At 39.5% G+C, this 19,577-nt stretch overlaps 1 protein-coding gene across 1 annotated transcript in view; it reads left to right on the top strand.

The window, feature by feature from the left end:
* Positions 1 to 9,481, top strand: part of LOC128700673 (uncharacterized) — a 226,582-nt gene extending 217,101 nt beyond the window's left edge. Inside the window, exon 7 of the mRNA XM_053793965.2 lies at positions 8,865 to 9,481. Within this exon, the coding sequence (XP_053649940.2) occupies positions 8,865 to 9,028 (164 nt within the window). The 3' untranslated portion in view covers positions 9,029 to 9,481. The remainder of the gene's footprint in view (positions 1 to 8,864) is intronic.
* The last annotated feature ends 10,096 nt before the right edge of the window (positions 9,482 to 19,577 follow it).

Here is a 19,577-nt window from a genome sequence, read left to right as displayed (position 1 = left end):
TTGTACTATATTTTATAAATGAATCTCAAAGATTTTAATTAATTTTGATTATAATTTTACAAATTGAATTTTTTTCTGATTATTTTCGCCATTTAAAGTGACGTTCACTAATTCAGGAATTAACATAGATTAAAGGATCAATATAACATTAATATGTCACTGTAATTTCGTAATTTCTTTTATTTAAGGGATGTTTATGGTTGAAAATTTTTGTTTTATATTTTTGCTATGATTACTCAAACATGAAATACTGGCTATACAGTATATATATATATATATGTATGTATATATATATATATATATATATATATATATATATATATATATATATATATATATATATATATATATATATATATATAGCTACAGTTAGAGTAAGAGGTAGATGGGGCAAGAGAAAAATAGCAACAAGACTGAGGTAAAAGTGTATAAACTAAGGGAGGAGGAAGTTCGGGTAAGATATAAGCAACTATTGGCAGGCTGGTGGGCTGGTGCAAGTATTGGTAGTGGAGGGGAGGGGGTTGAAGAGGGTTGGAATAGTTTTAAAAATGCAGTATTAGAATGTGGGGCAGAAGTTTGTGGTTATGGGAGGGTGGGTGCAGGAGGAAAGAGGTGTGATTGGTGGAATAATGAAGTAAAGGGTGTGATAAAAGAGAAAAAGGTAGCTTATGAGAGGTTTTTACAAAGCAGAAGTGTTATAAGAAGAGTAGAGTATATGGTGAGTTAAAGAAAGGTGAAGAGAGTGGTGAGAAAGTGCAAAAGGAGAGCAGATGATAGAGTAGGAGAGGCACTGGCAAGAAATTTTTAATGAAAATAAGAAAAAAAATTGGAGTTAAACAAGTTAAGAAAGCCTAGAGAACGAATGGATTTATCAGTTAAAAACAGAGTAGGGGAGTTAGTAGATGGGGAGATGGAGGTATTGGAGAGATGGTGAGAATATTTTGAGGAACTTTTTAATGTCGACGAAGAAAGAGAGGAGGTAATTTCATGCACTGGCCAGGGAGGTATTCCATCTTTTAGGAGTGAAGAAGAACAGAATGTAAGTGTGGGGGAGGTGCGTGAGGCATTACGTAGAATGAAAGGGGGTAAAGCAGCTGGAACTGACGGGATCATGACAGAAATGTTAAAAGCAGGGGGGATATAGTGTTGGAGTGGTTGGTATATTTGTTTAATAAATGTATGAAAGAGGGGAAGGTACCTAGGAATTGGCGGAGAGCATGTATAGTCCCTTTATATAAAGGGAAGGGGGACAAAAGAGACTGTAAACATTATAGAGGAATAAGTTTACTGAGTATACCAGGCAAAGTGTACGATAGGGTTATTATTGCAAGAATTAGAGGTAAGAGGATTGCGGATGAGTAAGGAGGTTTTAGAGTGGGTAGGGGATGTGTAGATCAAGTGTTTACACTGAAGCATATATGTGAACAGTATTTAGATAAAGGGAGGAAAGTTTTTATTGCGTTTGTGGATTTAGATAAGGCATATGATAGAGTGGGTAGGGAAGCAATGTGGCAGATGTTGCAAGTATTTGGAATAGGTGGTAAGTTACTAAATGCTGTAAAGAGTTTTTATGAGGATAGTGAGGCTCAGGTTAGGGTGTGTAGAGGAGAGGGAGACTACTTCCCGGTAAAAGTAGGTCTTAGATAGGGATGTGTAATGTCACTATGGTTGTTTAATATATTTATAGATGGGGTTGTTAAACAAGTAAATGCTAGGGAGAGGGGTGAGATTAAATTATGGGGAATCAAATACAAAATGGGAATTGACACAGTTACTTTTTGCTGATGATACTGTGCTTATGGGAGATTCTAAAGAAAAATTGCAAAGGTTAGTGGACGAGTTTGGGAGTGTGTGTAAAGGTACAAAGTTGAAAGTGAACATAGAAAAGAGTAAGGTGATGAAGGTATCAAATGATTTAAAGAAAAATTGGATATCAAATTAGGGAGGAGTATGGAAGAAGTGAATGTTTTCAGATATTTGGGAGTTGACGTGTCAGCAGATGGATTTATGAAGGATGAGGTTAGTCATAGAATTGATGAAGGAAAAAAGGCGAGTGGTGCGTTGAGGTATATGTGGAGACAAAAAACGTTTTCTATGGAGGCAAAGAAAGGAATGTATGAAAGTATAGTGGTACCAACACTCTTATATGGGTGTGAAGCTTGGGTTGTAAATGCTGCAGCGAGGAGGCGGTTATGGGCAGTGGAGATGTCCTGTCTAAGGACAATGTGTGGTGTAAATATTATGCAGAAAATTCGAAGTGTGGAAATTGGTAGAAGGTGTGGAGTTAATAAAAGTATTAGTCAGAGGTCTGAAGAAGGGTTGTTGAGGAGGTTTGATCATTTAGAGAGAATGGATCAAAGTAGAATGACATGGAGAGCGTATAAATCTGTAGGGGAAGGAAGGAGGGGCAGGGGTCGTCCTCGAAAAGGCTGGAGGGAGGGGGTAAAAGAGGCTTTGTTGGCGAAGGACTTGGACTTCCAGCAAGCGTGCTTGAGCGTGTTAGATAGGAGTGAATGGAAACGAATGGTATTTGGGACCTGACGATCTGTTGGAGTGAGAGCAGGGTAATATTTAGTGAGGGGATTCAGGGAAACCGGCTATTTTTCTATAGCCGGACTTGAGTCCTGGAAATGGGAAGTAAAATGCCTGCACTTTAAAGGAGCGGTTTGGGATATTGGCAGTTTGGAGGGATATGTTGTGTATCTTCATACGTATATGCTTCTAAACTGTTGTATTCTGGGCACCACTGCAAAAACAGTGATTATGTGTGAGTGAGGTGAAAGTGTTGAATGATGATACAAGTATTTTCTTTTCATGGATCTTTCTTTAACCCTCGTCAGACTGGAACCTGAATAACAGGAGAATTTTGTAGTGAGAGGTAAGACACTTTACCTAAATAAGGACCAAGAACTGAGTCAGGTTCGCCAACAAGTGCTCTTAAGACAAAAGTAGTTATATCATGAGGTTACCAATGACCATTCTTACCAACTGTGTTTGCATACTAAAAAAAATATACGTAATGGAAGTAGCGTCTCAGTTAATATGACTAATGTAAATATAAAAGTTACAGTTTCCAGCTTGATAAGAATTATAGCCATAATATTAAGTGGCCAACAAGTTCCATTCCCTGTAAAAAAAAATTCCTCTAAGCACAATAAAAACTCTTGTCGACTATGGTTTCATCAATACCTTATTTGAGTATCTCTCTCAAAAAATAAAAACACTGGAAATCAGATCATATACCTAAACATTCCTTGAAGGACACTTGTTAAGTTTTCTGACTCGCTTACTGCACCTGATTTATGGCTAATGTCTTGCCTTTGCATATAATCCTATGTTGTACACTATTTTTAATCTTCTGAAGAAGGGCTCGCTGAATAGTCGACATGTCCAACACTCATAGATGTGGGTATTGTGTGTAAGGACTATTGGAAACGCGATCAGGCGACCTCACTGTAACTAGGACTCGACTGTGTATATACACATATATACGCGCCTCACAGGGTTTACATATACTCTTTATGTAGCAACCATGTGAAGCCACATGGTTGCTGGCAGTATGGTAGTATCTGGCTTGCACCACTGTTCCATGATGGTGTCACAGCTTTAGTATTGGCTGCGATATTGATTATACGACAAGTATTTTCAATATGGTGTCAGCTAATGTGTTCACAGTGTTTCCACGGGAGCAGTGTTCTAGTTTCAAGCCTGAATTGATGCTGCACTAACTTGTGTGAGGAAGCTATGCTGACTTGTAGCCATGTTGAGTAAATAGAAAAGGATAACCTAAGAAAAATAAGAAAATTAACTTGTGTAGGTCTTCTACAAGATGCGACTAACAACAGTCGGCTAACTCCTAGGTTTACTGTCTAGGTAGAAGGGTCAGCAGGTGTTAGGAAACCTACTTTGCCTTTGCCAAATTTAGCCCTCAAGTACTTTTGATTGTAAGTTATGATAGGTATTATTAGGTTTAAAATCTATCAACTACATGGGTCGTTAAAGCTGGAATTCGCCAGTAGACTAACATGCAAAAAAACTTCAACCCTTAAAAGTCCCTGCTTCTGCAATTCAGTGCTAAACTTTTACACGAAGTTGGCATCAACGAAAGAGATCAGCACGCCCTAGTCTGGGTCACATCCGAACGCCAGTCAGTTGATTTGCCAATCTGTTGACAAACCCTTGTACTGAGCAGCCAGCCAGATGCCTTGATGGTTCAAGGCTCTTCCCGGTGATCTGTTGCTGCATCCTGAGGCATATTTGCTCCTTCCTGCCTCCCACCGACATGGCTGACGAACTTTACTGTACCCGGAATTCTGGTAATAGGGCTCATGCGGTTCCTTATGCTATCGCACCCTTTAAAAAATAACTACAACAGGCACTCACGCCTCTGGTGACACAATTTTGAGTTTAGTGAAGAATTATACATTTTATTGATAATAAATAAATGTTTAATGATAACAAATTTTAATAGCACATTTTAAATCGTAATGATCATAGGTGCGTCATTCTCGTTAGTTTGTAATACTTTGTCATTAATAACTGTCATTGCTATCATTAATAACTGCCTTTAATCGTAACATAAAAAACAACAGGAACAACAGTAGTGAGGAATTATCTAATGTCACTTAAAAAAAAAAAATTCCACGGAACGGGTGGGGTTTGAACCCAAGACGATTGAGTCTTAAAACTCCAGGCCAATCACGTTATTACGATTTCGCGAAGCATGTTACTTATCAAGTAACAAAAGGTGTTTAAGAAACGTAACTAAACCATACCTAACTTAATTGAATGTCTCCCCTCTAATAGTTACTGTATCCTGTCTAACTTGATGTTTTGTCTGGATTTAGAAGGATAGTGGGAAGTGTATACAGAGCATTTAGTAGTTTATATTAAGTTTTTAAAACTGAAGTTCCAAGAAAATTAACGTAGTGAAATGAGGATAGATTGCTGGCAGAACTTGTTCGCTGGAGCATCCTCAGCTTGCCTGTCATAGCTGGAAAAAAAAGTATATAATACCTACAGCCTGACGATCAAGAGACACAGGCAAACTCTTAGGCCAGTTTAACGAGGAAACGTTTCGGTCCTAGGAGTATATAAGGTCACAGAACTTATCGTCTAAATGTACGCAAATGTTTGCCTGTCTTTATTCTCAGCTTCCTAGTTATAAGAAATATATTTCATCAATTACAGGAAGCCAAATTTTCTCTCTCTCTCTCTCTCTCTCTCTCTCTCTCTCTCTCTCTCTCTCTCTCTCTCTCTCTTTAAATGAATTTACTGCTAAAAGTATTTTACTGTGAAGTCAATTTTTCGTCAAATAATATTAATAAAAAATGATTTTCATAGTAACTGGCAAGTATAAATTTATTTTCAAGTTTGTTAAGATTCGAATCTATATTAATTTATTTATGTTGACTTGATAACGCTGAATGACATATTAATTACAATTATAATTATATAACAAAACAGGACTTGGAAATTTGCGTAATAATTCGTTATAAAAGAACACTGCAACGAAGAAAATAATTTTTAATGTAATTAATATAATTTCATCTGTTTTATGTTTAATTTAAACGGAATAAATTATTTATTTATATGCGGATAGTACCACTGTAAACTTATTGCCCGTGGCCTCGCGATCCGTGGCCTCGTGACCCGTGGCCTCGTGACCCGTGGCCTCGTGACCCGTGGCCTCACACGACCTTTATTCTTTCCCGTCTTCGCTTAATTAGGCTTTTCAATGTAGAGAACAAGAAAAAAGAAAATCATGATAAATGGGAACATAAAGAATCTAAACATTAGATCGCTGTAGATTGGTCAGGATCTGATGAGCACCCAAATGTCGTAGACTGGTCGGGACCTAATTAACACGCAGACTTTGTAGACTGGTCGGGACCTAATTAACACCCAGACGTTGTAAACTGATCAGGACATAATTAACACCCAGACGTTGTAGACTGGTCGGGACCTAATTAACACCCAGGCGTTGTAGACTGGTCGGGACCTAATTAACACCCAGGCGTTGTAGACTGGTCGGGACCTAATTAACACCCAGGCGTTGTAGACTGGTCGGGACCTAATTAACACCCAGGCGTTGTAGACTGGTCGGGACCTAATTAACACCCGCTCGCTTTAGCCTGGTCGTGAGCGTCAGTAAACACCCGAACATTTTAGGTTAATCGGTGTCTTCAATAACCTCAAGACTTCAAAACGAATTAGTTCTCCAGAAAGGAAAGATGCCGTTGGTAACTGTAGGCAAATGATTCATTATAATTTTTTCTTTTACGAGCGTGCTATTATCTCTGAGCTGATGAGAATCCTTGGCCAAGTTTTGCAATTACCTACTTTTAATTCTGCACACATCAGAGTTTCCGGAGAGATGAATGTTTTCCTTCGTTGATGTTTTTTTACTCGGTTCTCTAGACACAGTTCGCCCTGTTATCTCCTTCAGACCGTTGCTCTCGCGTTCTAATGATTTAATCGTCGCCGAAAGGAGGATCGAGCCTCCAACCCTGATTGATCTGTAGTGCTTGATAATGGCTTCTGTGGTTTTTGATAGTGGTTCCTGTGGTTTTTGATAGTGGTTCCTGTGGTTCTTGATAGTGGTTCCTGTGGTTCTTGACAGTGGTTCCTGTGATTCTTGATAGTGGTTCCTGTGGTTCTTGTGGTTCTTGATGGTGGTTCCTGTGGTTCTTGATAGTGGTTCCTGTGGTTCTTGATAGTGGTTCCTGTGGTTCTTGACAGTGGTTCCTGTGGTTCTTGATAGTGGTTTTTGGGGTTCTTGATAGTGGTTCCTTTGCTTTCTTATAGTGGTTCCTTTGCTTTCTTATAGTGATTCCTGTGGTTCTTGATAGTGGTTCCTGTGGTTCTTGACAGTGGTTCCTGTGATTCTTGATAGTGGTTCCTGTGATTCTCGATGGTGGTTCCTGTGGTTCTTGATGGTGGTTCCTGTGGTTCTTGATAGTGGTTCCTGTGGTTCTTGATAGTGGTTCCTGTGGTTCTTGACAGTGGTTCCTGTGGTTCTTGATAGTGGTTTTTGGGGTTCTTGATAGTGGTTCCTTTGCTTTCTTATAGTGGTTCCTTTGCTTTCTTATAGTGGTTCCTGTGGTTCTTGATAGTGGTTCCTGTGGTTCTTGACAGTGGTTCCTTTGATTCTTGATAGTGGTTCATGTGGTTCTTGATAGTGGTTCCTTTGGTTTCTTATAGTGGTTCCTGTGGTTCTTGATAGTGGTTCCTGTGGTTCTTGACAGTGGTTCCTGTGATTCTTGATAGTGGTTCCTGTGATTCTCGATGGTGGTTCCTGTGGTTCTTGATGGTGGTTCCTGTGGTTCTTGATAGTGGTTCCTGTGGTTCTTGATAGTGGTTCCTGTTGTTCTTGATAGTGGTTCATATGATTCTTGATAGTGGTTCATGTGGTTCTTGATAGTGGTTCCTTTGCTTTCTTATAGTGGTTCCTGTGGTTCTTGATAGTGGTTCCTGTGGTTCTTGACAGTGGTTCCTGTGATTCTTGATAGTGGTTCCTGTGATTCTCGATGGTGGTTCCTGTGGTTCTTGATGGTGGTTCCTGTGGTTCTTGATGGTGGTTCCTGTGGTTCTTGATGGTGGTTCCTGTGGTTCTTAATAGTGGTTCCTGTGGTTCTTGATAGTGGTTCCTGTGGTTCTTGATAGTGGTTCCTGTGATTCTTGATAGTGGTTCCTGTGATTCTTGATAGTGGTTCCTGTGATTCTCGATGGTGGTTCCTGTGGTTTTGGTGGTTCCTGTGGTTCTTGACAGTGGTTCCTGTGATTCTTGATAGTGGTTCCTGTGGTTCTTGATGGTGGTTCCTGTGGTTCTTGATGGTGGTTCCTGTGGTTCCTGTGGTTCTTGATGGTGGTTCCTGTGGTTCTTGATAGTGGTTCCTGTGATTCTTGATAGTGGTTCCTGTGATTCTTGATAGTGGTTCCTGTGATTCTCGATAGTGGTTCCTGTGATTCTCGATGGTGGTTCCTGTGGTTCTTGGTGGTTCCTGTGGTTCTTGACAGTGGTTCCTGTGGTTCTTGATAGTGGTTCCTGTGATTCTTGATAGTGGTTCCTGTGGTTCTTGATAGTGGTTCCTGTGGTTCTTGATAGTGGTTCCTGTGGTTCTTGATAGTGGTTTCTGTGGTTTTTGATAGTGGTTCCTGTGGTTTTTGATAGTGGTTCCTGTGATTCTTGATAGTGGTTCCTGTGATTCTTGATGGTGGTTCCTGTGGTTCTTGACAGTGGTTCCTGTGATTCTTGATAGTGGTTCCTGTGGTTCTTGATAATGGTTCCTGTGATTCTCGATGGTGGTTTCTGTGATTCTTGATAGTGGTTCCTGTGATTCTCGATGGTGGTTCCTAAGGTTCTTGATAGTTTTTTGTAAGGTTCTTAATCTGAATGCCCAATATGGTTGTAGTATTTAACAAAGTAAATATTAAATGTTACTCCTCTCAGCCACTTTACTGAGAGTCTCATTTTCTATGTGTGATTCTTTTTTGAGGCCTGGTCTCAGACCGAGCCTCGGGGGCGTTGACCCCCGGAACCCTCTCCAGGTATTCTCCAGAGGCATTTCTGCAAATTGATATGCGTATCTTGTTGATGCGGGTAGTGTCAGTAACCTGTGTGGTTTTCTCTTGCACACATGTATGAAATGTCAGGTGGGTTGTGTGTGTGTGTGTGTGTGTATGTGTGTGTGTGTGTGTGTGTGTGTGTGTGTGTGTGTGTGTGTGTGTGTGTGTGTGTGTGTGTGTGTGTGTGTGAGTGTGTATGTGTGTGTGTGTGTGTGTGTGTGTGTGTATGTGTGTATGTGTGTGTGTGTGTGTGTGTACCAGGAGCCCAGGACTCAGCCGTATCTCCTCCCCAGCAGGAGAACATCCAGCAGCGATGCATCATGGGGGAGGGCCTAACACCCGGCCGGCCATCTCCTTCACGCTGCTGCTATCGTGTCTGTTGGCGTCCTGGCTGCTCTCTGCGTCAGCGCCTGCAGCAGCACCTCGCCACCATCCTCTGCTCACCTCACGACCCAGGTGATCCCAACATCCAACGTCACTCTCCTGCATTTACATCGTAACCTCCTGAAGGGCGGCTCAAGCCATATGTACCGTTGCTGCCGTGATAATAGTGGTACTCTCGTCACGGCACCGTAATAATGGTGGCGCATTCGTCACGGCACCATTGCTGTTACTAGTGATCACCGTGACAAAAATGACCCGCCAACCTCCCCCACCTAAAAACCATTTTCCCCCCCTCCCCCACATTCACCAAGTTGACTGTTATATATTTTTATAGACTCTGGAAAAAATATATGAGTGATTCAATAAAGCAGTGAATATATTTAGATAAAGCTCTTGTTACACTTGTGACTATCTGAGATTGTTGAGTGTACGTGTTAGTTAACGCTCCCTCCAGGGTGGTCAGCTACCCATGGTGAACAGGGTCGTTTTACACCACGAGTGTTATTAGTACATACTGAACAAGTCATTTATATATTTTGTTTATAGGATATATATATATATATATATATATATATATATATATATATATATATATATATATATATATATATATATATATATATATATATATATATATATATATATATATATATATATATATATATATATATATATATATCGTTCACATGCGAGTTAGAAAATTCAAACTAGTATCAAGAAGTGGAAAGACCAACGTCTAAGCTGTGATTTTTAACTCTGTGGCTTGGAGTATGTGATATGCTAAATACTGCAGTGGTGTTAGATAACGAGAATAAACGAGGCTCAGTGGAAGACGAGGAAGAAGAATCCTGGATTCTTTAACGTGTGTGAGAGAGCTGAAGTGAACGTATAAGCAACCTCAAACTTTGGACTAATTACTGAAGGCAGAGTTTAGCCTCCTCCCTAAACACTGAATGCGCACGACTTTTGCTGCCGTGCTGGCCAGTCAACGGCAGGTATCGCCTTGGTTTTGTAGTATTTGTGATCCTCTATTTTAATTCGTCACCTGAGCAGTGTTCAGGCCCGGTGATGGCACTAACCAAAGATTTCATCTCACTCTCCACATCATCTTTATCACGTTCACTTGTCTCCACGTTCATTTTCATAATTATCATCTTCACTAGCCTCTAGGAAAAGCCTAGAGAGGCTTCTCGCGTCGAGGCTGTAGAGAAAAGTGGAATAAATGCTGCCCTCATTGTTGATTATTCGTAATAAAGTTAAATAATGCATAAAAGGGTACTTCCTCTTGATTCTTAAAACAAATTAAAAGTATCCTCTTACTCCTGTCCTTTCTTCCTTCATCCGTAACATCTTTTTCCTCAGTTCTCCTCAGGACATGAATTGGTTTTCCAGGATGGCGTCCCAAAAAACCTGTTTACCACTCTTCTGTATCAAACAATTTACAAAGACACAGACAGACAGACAGACACACACACACACACACACACACACACACACACACACACACACACACACACACACACACACACAACTTTGTATACACTAAAGCTATGTAAACAATGTACATTTATTAGGATAAACTATTTTAATTTTCATTAAGAATCAGTATAAATAGTTGATTGGAGCTTCATAATTAGTACAAATTATCGAGTTTAATTCCATTTAGTATAAGGTAAAACGTTCTACGCCCTTTAAAAAAATAATTTTTATTTTACTCAGTAACATAGGGAAAAACAATCAGAATTAAAAAAAGGAATTTATTGATTATAACCGAAGAACACCAAATTTTGTTATCATCAGAAGCCGTTAGAGAGCATGTGTTTTGTGTGTGTGTGTGTGTGTGTGTGTGTGTGTGTGTGTGTGTGTGTGTGTACTCACCTATTTGTACTCACCTATTTGTGGTTGCAGGGGTCGAGTCACAGCTCCTGGCCCCGCCTCTTCGCTGATTGCTACTAGGTCCTCTCTCTCCCTGCCCCATGAGCTCTATCATACTTCGCCTTAAAACTATGTATGGTTCCTGCCTCCACCACATCACTTTCTAGGCTATTCCATGGCCTGACTACTCTATGACTGAAGAAATACTTCCTAACATCCCTTTGATTCATCTGAGTCTTCAACTTCCAATTGTGACCTCTTGTGTCTGTGTCCCATCTCTGGAACATCCCGTCTTTGTCCACCTCGTCTATTCCGCGCAGTATTTTATATGTCGTTATCATGTCTCCCCTGACCCTCCTGGCCTCCAGTGTCGTCAGGCCGATTTCCCTCAACCTTTCTTCATAGGACAATCCCCGTAGCTCTGGGACTAGTCTTGTTGCAAACCTTTGCACTTTCTCTAATTTCTTGACGTGCTTGACTAGGTGTGGATTCCAAACTGGTGCTGCATACTCCAGTATGGGCCTGACGTAGATGGTGTACAGAGTCTTAAACGAATCCTTACTGAGGTATCGGAACGCTATCCGTAGGTTTGCCAGGCGCCCGTATGCTGCAGCAGTTATCTGATTGATGTGCGCCTCAGGAGATATGCTCGGTGTTATACTCACCCCCAGATCTTTTTCCTTTAGTGAGGTTTGCAGTCTTTGGCCATCTAAACTATATTGTGTCTGCGGTCTTCTTTGTGCCCTTCCCCAATCTTCATGACTTTGCATTTGGCAGGGTTAAATTCTAGGAGCCAGTTGCTGGACCAGGCTTGTAGCCTGTCCAGATCTCTTTGTAGTCCTGCCTGATCCTCGTCCGATTCGATTCTTCTCATTAACTTCACATCGTCTGCAAACAAGGACACTTCTGAGTCTATCCCTTCCGTTATGTCGTTCACGTATACCAAGAACAGCACAGGTCCTAGGACTGACCCCTGTGGAACCCCGCTTGTCACAGGCGCCCACTCTGACACCTCGTCGCGTACCATGACTCGTTGTTTCCTCCCTGTCAGATATTCTCTGATCCATTGCAGTGCCTTTCCTGTTATGTGTGCCTGGTCCTCTAGCTTTTGCAGTAACCTCTTGTGAGGAACTGTGTCGAAAGCCTTCTTGCAGTCCAAAAATACGCAGTCGATCCACCCCTCTCTCTCTTGTCTTACTTCTGTCACCTTGTCATAAAACTCTAGTAGGTTTGTGACACAGGATTTTCCTTCCCTGAAACCGTGCTGGTTGTCAATTATACACTTGTTTCTTTCCAGGTGCCCCACCACTCTCCTCCTGATGATCTTCTCCATGACCTTGCATACTATACACGTTAGAGATACAGGTCTGTAGTTTAGTGCCTCATGTCTGTCTCCCTTTTTAAAAATTGGGACTACATTTGCCATTTTCCATACCTCAGGGAGTTGCCCAGTTTCAAATGATGTGTTGAAGATCTTTGTTAATGGCTCACACAATATCTCTGCTCCCTCTTTAAGGACCCATGGAGAGATGTTGTCTGGTCCCACCGCCTTTGAGGTGTCAAGTTCGCATAGCAGCTTCTTCACCTCCTCCTTGGTTATATGTACCTCCTCCAGCACTTGCTGGTGTGCCCCCCTGTTCTGATTTCTTGGAGTCCTACTGGTTTCCACTGTAAATACCTCTTTAAATCTTGTGTTGAGCTCCTGACATACCTCTCGGTCGTTTCTTGTGAATTCCCCATCACCCTTCCTCAGTCTGATTACCTGGTCCTTGACTGTTGTTTTCCTCCTGATGTGGCTGTACAACAGCTTCGGGTCAGTCTTTACTTTTGATGCTATGTCATTTTCATATTGTCTCTGAGCCTCCCTTCTTATCTGTGCATATTCGTTTCTGGCTCTTCGGCTGATTTCTTTATTTTCCTGAGTTCTCTGTCTTCTGTACCTTTTCCATTCTCTATTACACCTAGTTTTTGCCTCCCTACACCTTTGGGTGAACCAAGGACTCGTTCTGTTCTTCCCATTATTTCTGTTTCCCTTGGGAACAAACCTCTCCTCTGCCTCCTTGCATTTTGTTGCTACATAGTCCATCATTTCTTGTACTGGTTTTCCTGTCAGTTCCCTCTCCCACTGAATGTCTTGAAGGAAGTTCCTCATGCCTGAGTAGTTCCCCCTTTTGTAGTTTGGTTTTTCCCAGCCTATTCCTGCTACTCTCTCCACTTGGAGCTCAACTATGTAGTCGAAGCACAGAACCACATGATCACTAGCTCCCAGGGGCCTTTCATACATGATACCCTCGATGTCCGAACTACTCATGGTGAATACAAGGTCCAACCTTGCTGGTTCATCCTCTCCTCTCTCTCTGGTAGTGTCTCTAACATGTTGATGCATGAGGTTCTCCAGTACCACATCCATCATCTTGGCTCTCCATGTTTCGGGACCCCCATGGGGCTCCAGGTTTTCCCAGTCAATCTCCTTGTGATTGAAATCACCCATAACTAGTAACTTTGCTCCCCCCATGTGTGCTCTCCTGGCCACCTCGGCTAGTGTGTTGATCATTGCTCTGTTGCTCTCATCGTATTCTTCTCTTGGCCTCCTGCAGTTCTGTGGTGGGTTGTACATTACTGCAATTATCACCTTATGTCCCTCAGACTGGATTGTTCCTACTAAGTAGTCCCTTTCGCCCATGCCATCCATTCCTTCCATTTTCTCAAAACCCCACTGGTTTTTAATGAGCAGTGCAACTCCTCCTCCCCCTCTCCTCCCTCTGTCTTTCCTGAAGATTTGATATCCGGATGGAAAGATTGAATCTGTTATTATTCTGGTGAGTTTTGTTTCTGTGAGTGCTATTATGTCTGGGGATGTCTCTGTGTGTGTGTGTGTGTGTGTGTGTGTGTGTGTATGTGTGTGTGTGTGTGTGTGTGTATGTGTATGTGTGTGTGTGTGTGTGTATGTGTATGTGTGTGTATGTGTGTGTGTGAGAGACAGAGAGAGAGAGAGATGCTGCATTCGTTTCAACTGCGTCAAAACTTTCTAAGAATGATCTGGCCAGTACAATATGCTGAGTCAAACACGTTCGACTAAGAACCTTGTTCATACCAGTATGCATTGATTTTTCCATTATGCCCTCATAGTGACTTGCCCATATTTACTGTCCATATAAAATATATTTTTGAACTTTATATACACACAGACGCGCACGCACGCTTAGACTTTGTAGAGAGGAGCCAATCTTAAACATGCATTGATTTCGGCCAGCCTGCGGATTCGGACCCACGACACTTGCCTCCCGCCTGGCTTTGATATATTTGATATTCCGTTTCTGTTCCCGGAGCCCGGCCATAGGCCTGGCTCGCCTGATGCTTATATAAGAACATAAGAACATAAGAATGTAGGAACACTGCAGAAGGCCTACTGGCCCATACGAGGCAGGTCCTTATCAAAACGACATCTACCTAAAGTTACTCAAGAAATAACTCCCGTACCCCTTGACACCAATCAAACCCAGCCCCTCCCACTCATATGGTCAACCAGCCTAATGCTCCTTGTGGCCCGCTGACCCATATATCAAATCACAGCCTGGTTGATCTAGCAACTGATGAAGATACCTGCCCAGTTTCCTCTTAAAGGCTTCTACACTAGTCCCAGTCGTGTTTCTCATATCTTTAGATTTTGAAAAGTCTGAGGCTACGGACGTTGATACAATGTTCCCTTATTGTGCCCACTGGAGAGCACTTACATTTTCCTGGTATCTTACAGTGTCTTCTACCGAAGTGACTTTCATGCTTACTTTACTGTCATCTGCAAATGATACAATCTACTAATTCTAAACAATCTTAAATATATCTTGTGGATTGGCACGTACTGTGTGAACAAGATGATGAAGACTGAAGGTTCCAGTCAGGCATCAACTTGTGTGTCTGTTTTTTAACAGTATCTGCTGTTGTTGTGCCGTCAATGGCAGAAAGGCATAAATTACTGTGACATTTACTTACTGTTGTTCCTCAGGCAAGTTGTTAGTGTCGTTGGCTCTAAGTCACACGCTGGCTGAAATATTATATATATATATATATATATATATATATATGTGTGTGTGTGTGTGTGTGTGTGTGTGTGTGTGTGTGTGTGTGTGTGTGTGTGTGTGTGTGTGTGTGTGTGTGTGTGTGTGTGTGTGTCGTGCCGAATAGGTAAAACTGGTCAATTAGAAAGAACTAGTTTAAAATTAAGTCCTTTCTAAAATTTTCTCTTATGCGTTTAAAGATATATAGTTTTCATTTATGTTAAGGTAAAATTTAATAATTTTTTACCAAAAGAGCCTTAGAAAACTTGCTTAAATATATTGTAACAAGCGCAGTTTAATTTAGCGTAATCCATCTAAATATATTTTAGATAAGTTTGCAATAATTTAATAATAAACAAACACAATAAAACAGATTTTTTTTCGTTAGGTTCAGAATGACTTTTGCCAAATTACTGCATACACAAATTATCGCTTGCCTTATTCGGCAAGAAGGGAAAGGCTATTTAAGCCAAAATAGCAAGTTTCACCTATTTGTCACGACATATGTATATATATACATACTATACATACACACGTATTGTTGAATTTATAATGTTTAAAGTTTATTGTCTCAAAATTTTAAAAAAATGCTTCATATTTTCTGTACAAGTTAAATAATTTTCTGTGAAACTGACTAAAGTAACACATGTACTTTGAACGTGTAGGAGTTTGTACACACGTGAAAATATGTGTGTGGAATTATGACCATGTGTCAAAGTGAACATTTGGGAGTATACTCACATGTTGGAATATATATATACATGTGTGATTAAGTTTACATGTGTGAATATGCTTACTGGCATATGTGCACATGTGTGTACCAGATGTATTCCATCTTAAAAAAGGTTTTGTTTATAATTTACCTGCGTTATCACCTCGGTAGGGGATTGTCCTTCACTGACATACTGCGTAAATATCACCGATATCGCTATCTTCGCGAGAGCGTATTTTCGTAAGTTTTCCATCAAATTTCATACTTTTGGTGTCATTATCATTTGGGAAAAGATTCTCAATCTTTTTTCTTTTGAAAAATTTTCGACCCTGAGAGCGAGTTCAGGAGCGGGGGTCTCGACCCTGAACGGGTTTCCTGTGTTAACACAAACGTTCCGCATTTTACCTTATTTACTGACATAGGGTTATCCTGGAAGACCAGTTTCCCCTTCATTACTGGTTAGATATTTTCACTAATCGTTTGATAATTTTTCACAGCCAACGAATAAAATATATATATACACAGACAATAAGAACACCAGACGACGTCCTCCTAATCGTTAAAAAAAATCTATTAAAAGCCTTTTATCTATTTTGTGACAAACTTTTTTTTTTCAAACATTGCATAAATTTTAACATTTTTCATTTTGAGATAGACTATATTTTGGAGAGGAACTTTAGGAAACATTCGGTCCGTCCTAGACTAATATTAACTCATGACCGAGAGATTTAAGACCCAAACATCATGTTTTTCCCTCCACACAAGGTTTTTTTTTTCTCCGTGAGTTGTTCCAGCCAGGGAATTGTGACTTTTAATCTTCTTTGCTTCTTTTAGAGAATATTCCATCCTTCGCTAGTTTTTGACGAACCATCTCACAGTTTTATAACACAGACACACACACACACACACACACACACACACACACACACAATAAATATATATATGTCGTGCCGAATAGGTAAAATTTGTCAATTAGCAAGAAATCGCTTAAAATTAAGTCCTTTCTAAATTTTTCTCTTACACGTTTAAAAATATATCTTTTTCATACATGTTAATGTAAAAATTAATAATTTTGTATCAAAGAACTTCAGAAAACTTGTCTAATCTCATTATAACAAGCACAATTTAAATTAGTCTAATCCAACTAAATATATTTTAGATAAGTTTACAATAATTTGAACAAACACAATGAAATGTATTTTTTTCGTTAGGTTCAGAATGGTTTTTGCGAAACTATTGCATGCACAAATTTTCGCTTGCCTTATTCGGCAAGAAGAGCGTTGCTATTTAAGCCAAAAATCACAAGTTTTACCTATTCGGCACAACTTTATATATATATATATATATATATATATATATATATATATATATATATATATATATATATACATATATATATATATATATATATATATATATATATATATATATATATATATATATATTATATATATATATATATCATGTATATATATATATATATATATATATATATATATATATATATATATATATATATATATATATATATATATATATATATATATATATATATATACACACACACGTACATGCATACATATGTCATTTTCGTTTTATCATCAGCTTCAGAAGAAAAATGCTATTAATCATCTCATGTAACATTTGGATATTGATGTAATTACCTTAAATAACCGGTCAGAAAATAATTTACCAACGAGAGAATCATCTTCAAAACTAGCTTCAAGGGTTTATTTTTAATATCAGTAATCAAGTAAACGAAGCTAACTAGATGGAACACCTATTAAATTCCTTTGGGGTAATGAAGTGTATGAAACAAGGTAGCTGGAAGAAAACACTGCCTGTGTGATATAATGGATAAACAAAGTAGATGGAAGGCCTTTTTAATGCCACCAAATTAATAAAACAAACCAAACTAAGTGGAACACTTGCTTAATAGTAACAAAGTAATCAAGTGGGTGAAACAAGCTAGATGGTAATCCTATTAGATATCAAGAGTAATCATTTAAATAAAACAAAATAGATGGAAGACCTACTTAATACCAACAGAATAATAAAGTGAATAAAGCAAGCTAGATGGAAAAACTCATTTAATATCACCAAAGTAATCAAGTGGACGAAAGTGGTAGCCCACGTCCTTCTTCACCTTTCCTGGTGAGTCAGGACTCACCTTGACCTCCCACTGTTTTACTTAATATTAATGTTGACGTCTCACATATAGCAAGAGTAAATGTACTAAATGTTTTGTATCATGAATAAAGTATGTATCCTTTGGATACAATTGTTTTTATTATCCTCTCCTAGTTGTTATCAGAAGGCAATTTGCAGTCACCGCGAAGAAGAAAATCGCTGATGGGCACCGCAATGTTTCTCGAAGCCTATTCACATCTGGGGGGAAAGGTCTCAGTACCGCGAAGAAGAAAATCGCTGATGGGCAACGCAATGTTTCTCGAAGCCTATTCACATCTGGGGGGAAAGGTCTCAGTACCGCGAAGAAGAAAATCGCTGATGGGCAACGCAATGTTTCTCGAAGCCTATTCACATCTGGGGGGAAGTTCTCAGTCGTGATTTCAAAAGCTATGTCATTCTCCTCCTGTATGGTTTGTAAACAAGGATGCCCAGCTTTGTCGCCGACTGAGTATCATCCGGAAAGGATTACAAGTGAAATGAGAGCAAAAGGTCAAATGACTAGATATCGACGTTCCGCTAAAAAAAAAAAAAAGGCATTCAACTGTTTCTGTATTGTATTTACCCATTTCCAAACTTTTTTCTTTTCTTTTTGCAGCATGCATTTACATATTATTTTGCTGTATATAGAGCAAAATAATAGGGTATTTTCAGTACAAAAATTATACACGAATACACAGTGGGCAAAATAAATTTGCGAGTATTTTCTAAATGTTTAAATACGAGTCTAGAACACATTGAGCCATTCAAAGGAGATGCCTTGATACTGGTGAAATGCTCTCGATCCATGGAATTGGAGCTACCCTCTCCTATCTGGAATCAAACCTGACTGCCTCCCGTTCCCAGGCACTGTGCAGCCCTTATGGGTTCAGTGCATCCTCTTAAACACACGTTACGTGACAAATGGTGACAAACTTTGCAAAGCTTTTTTCTAATGAAAAAAAAAAATAAAATAAAATAAAAAGGTAACTAATAAAGGAGTTAGATTTACGATAAAAGGAAAAAATCTCTGTTAAGTAAAGATGGTAGAGACAAATATTAACGACATCTCGCCCACACACTTGGCTCTATCAGGTTATACATAGATGATGAAGACAGCGTGAGGGCGAAACATCGTCAATGAAGGTTTTCTGTAACTGATTGCGTTACTCTCAGACATCTTCATGGTATCTTTTACCATTACCTACCATTCTACCATAGTGTTGGCATCTCTTTCTATTACCTACCATCTTTACTATGGAATGTGCATCTCATACCATTACCTATCAACTCTACAATTACCTATCAACTCTACCATTACCTATCAACTCTACCATTACCTATCGACTCTACCATTACCTATCAACTCTACCATTACCTATCAACTCTACCATTACCTATCAACTCTACCATTACCTATCAACTCTACCATTACCTGTCAACTCTACCATTACCTGTCAACTCTACCATTACCTGTCAACTCTACCATTACCTGTCAACTCTACCATTACCTATCAACTCTACCATCAACTCTACCATTAGCTATCAACTCTACCATTACCTATTAACCCTACCATCAACTCTACCATTACCTATCAACTCTGCCATTATGTATCTCACGACATTACGTATCTACCAGACTGAGTTGCATGACTTGTAAAGGAATTATCGAATTATTATTATTAAATTACCGACGTCAATACGACTTTACAGATGTGCTAGAGGGAGATTAGTCTGTAAAAGCTTGCATTTGTGGTCACAGTGGTGCCTATGCTAACCTTCCTATGGTGTAGAAATATACCTAGTTGGATGAATCT

Source organism: Cherax quadricarinatus, chromosome 56 (assembly GCF_038502225.1).
Source record: "Cherax quadricarinatus isolate ZL_2023a chromosome 56, ASM3850222v1, whole genome shotgun sequence".
In the NCBI taxonomy this organism is placed as follows: Eukaryota; Metazoa; Arthropoda; class Malacostraca; order Decapoda; family Parastacidae; genus Cherax; species Cherax quadricarinatus.
Note: the sequence above shows the minus strand (reverse complement) of the source record. Positions and strands in the feature narration are given on the sequence as shown.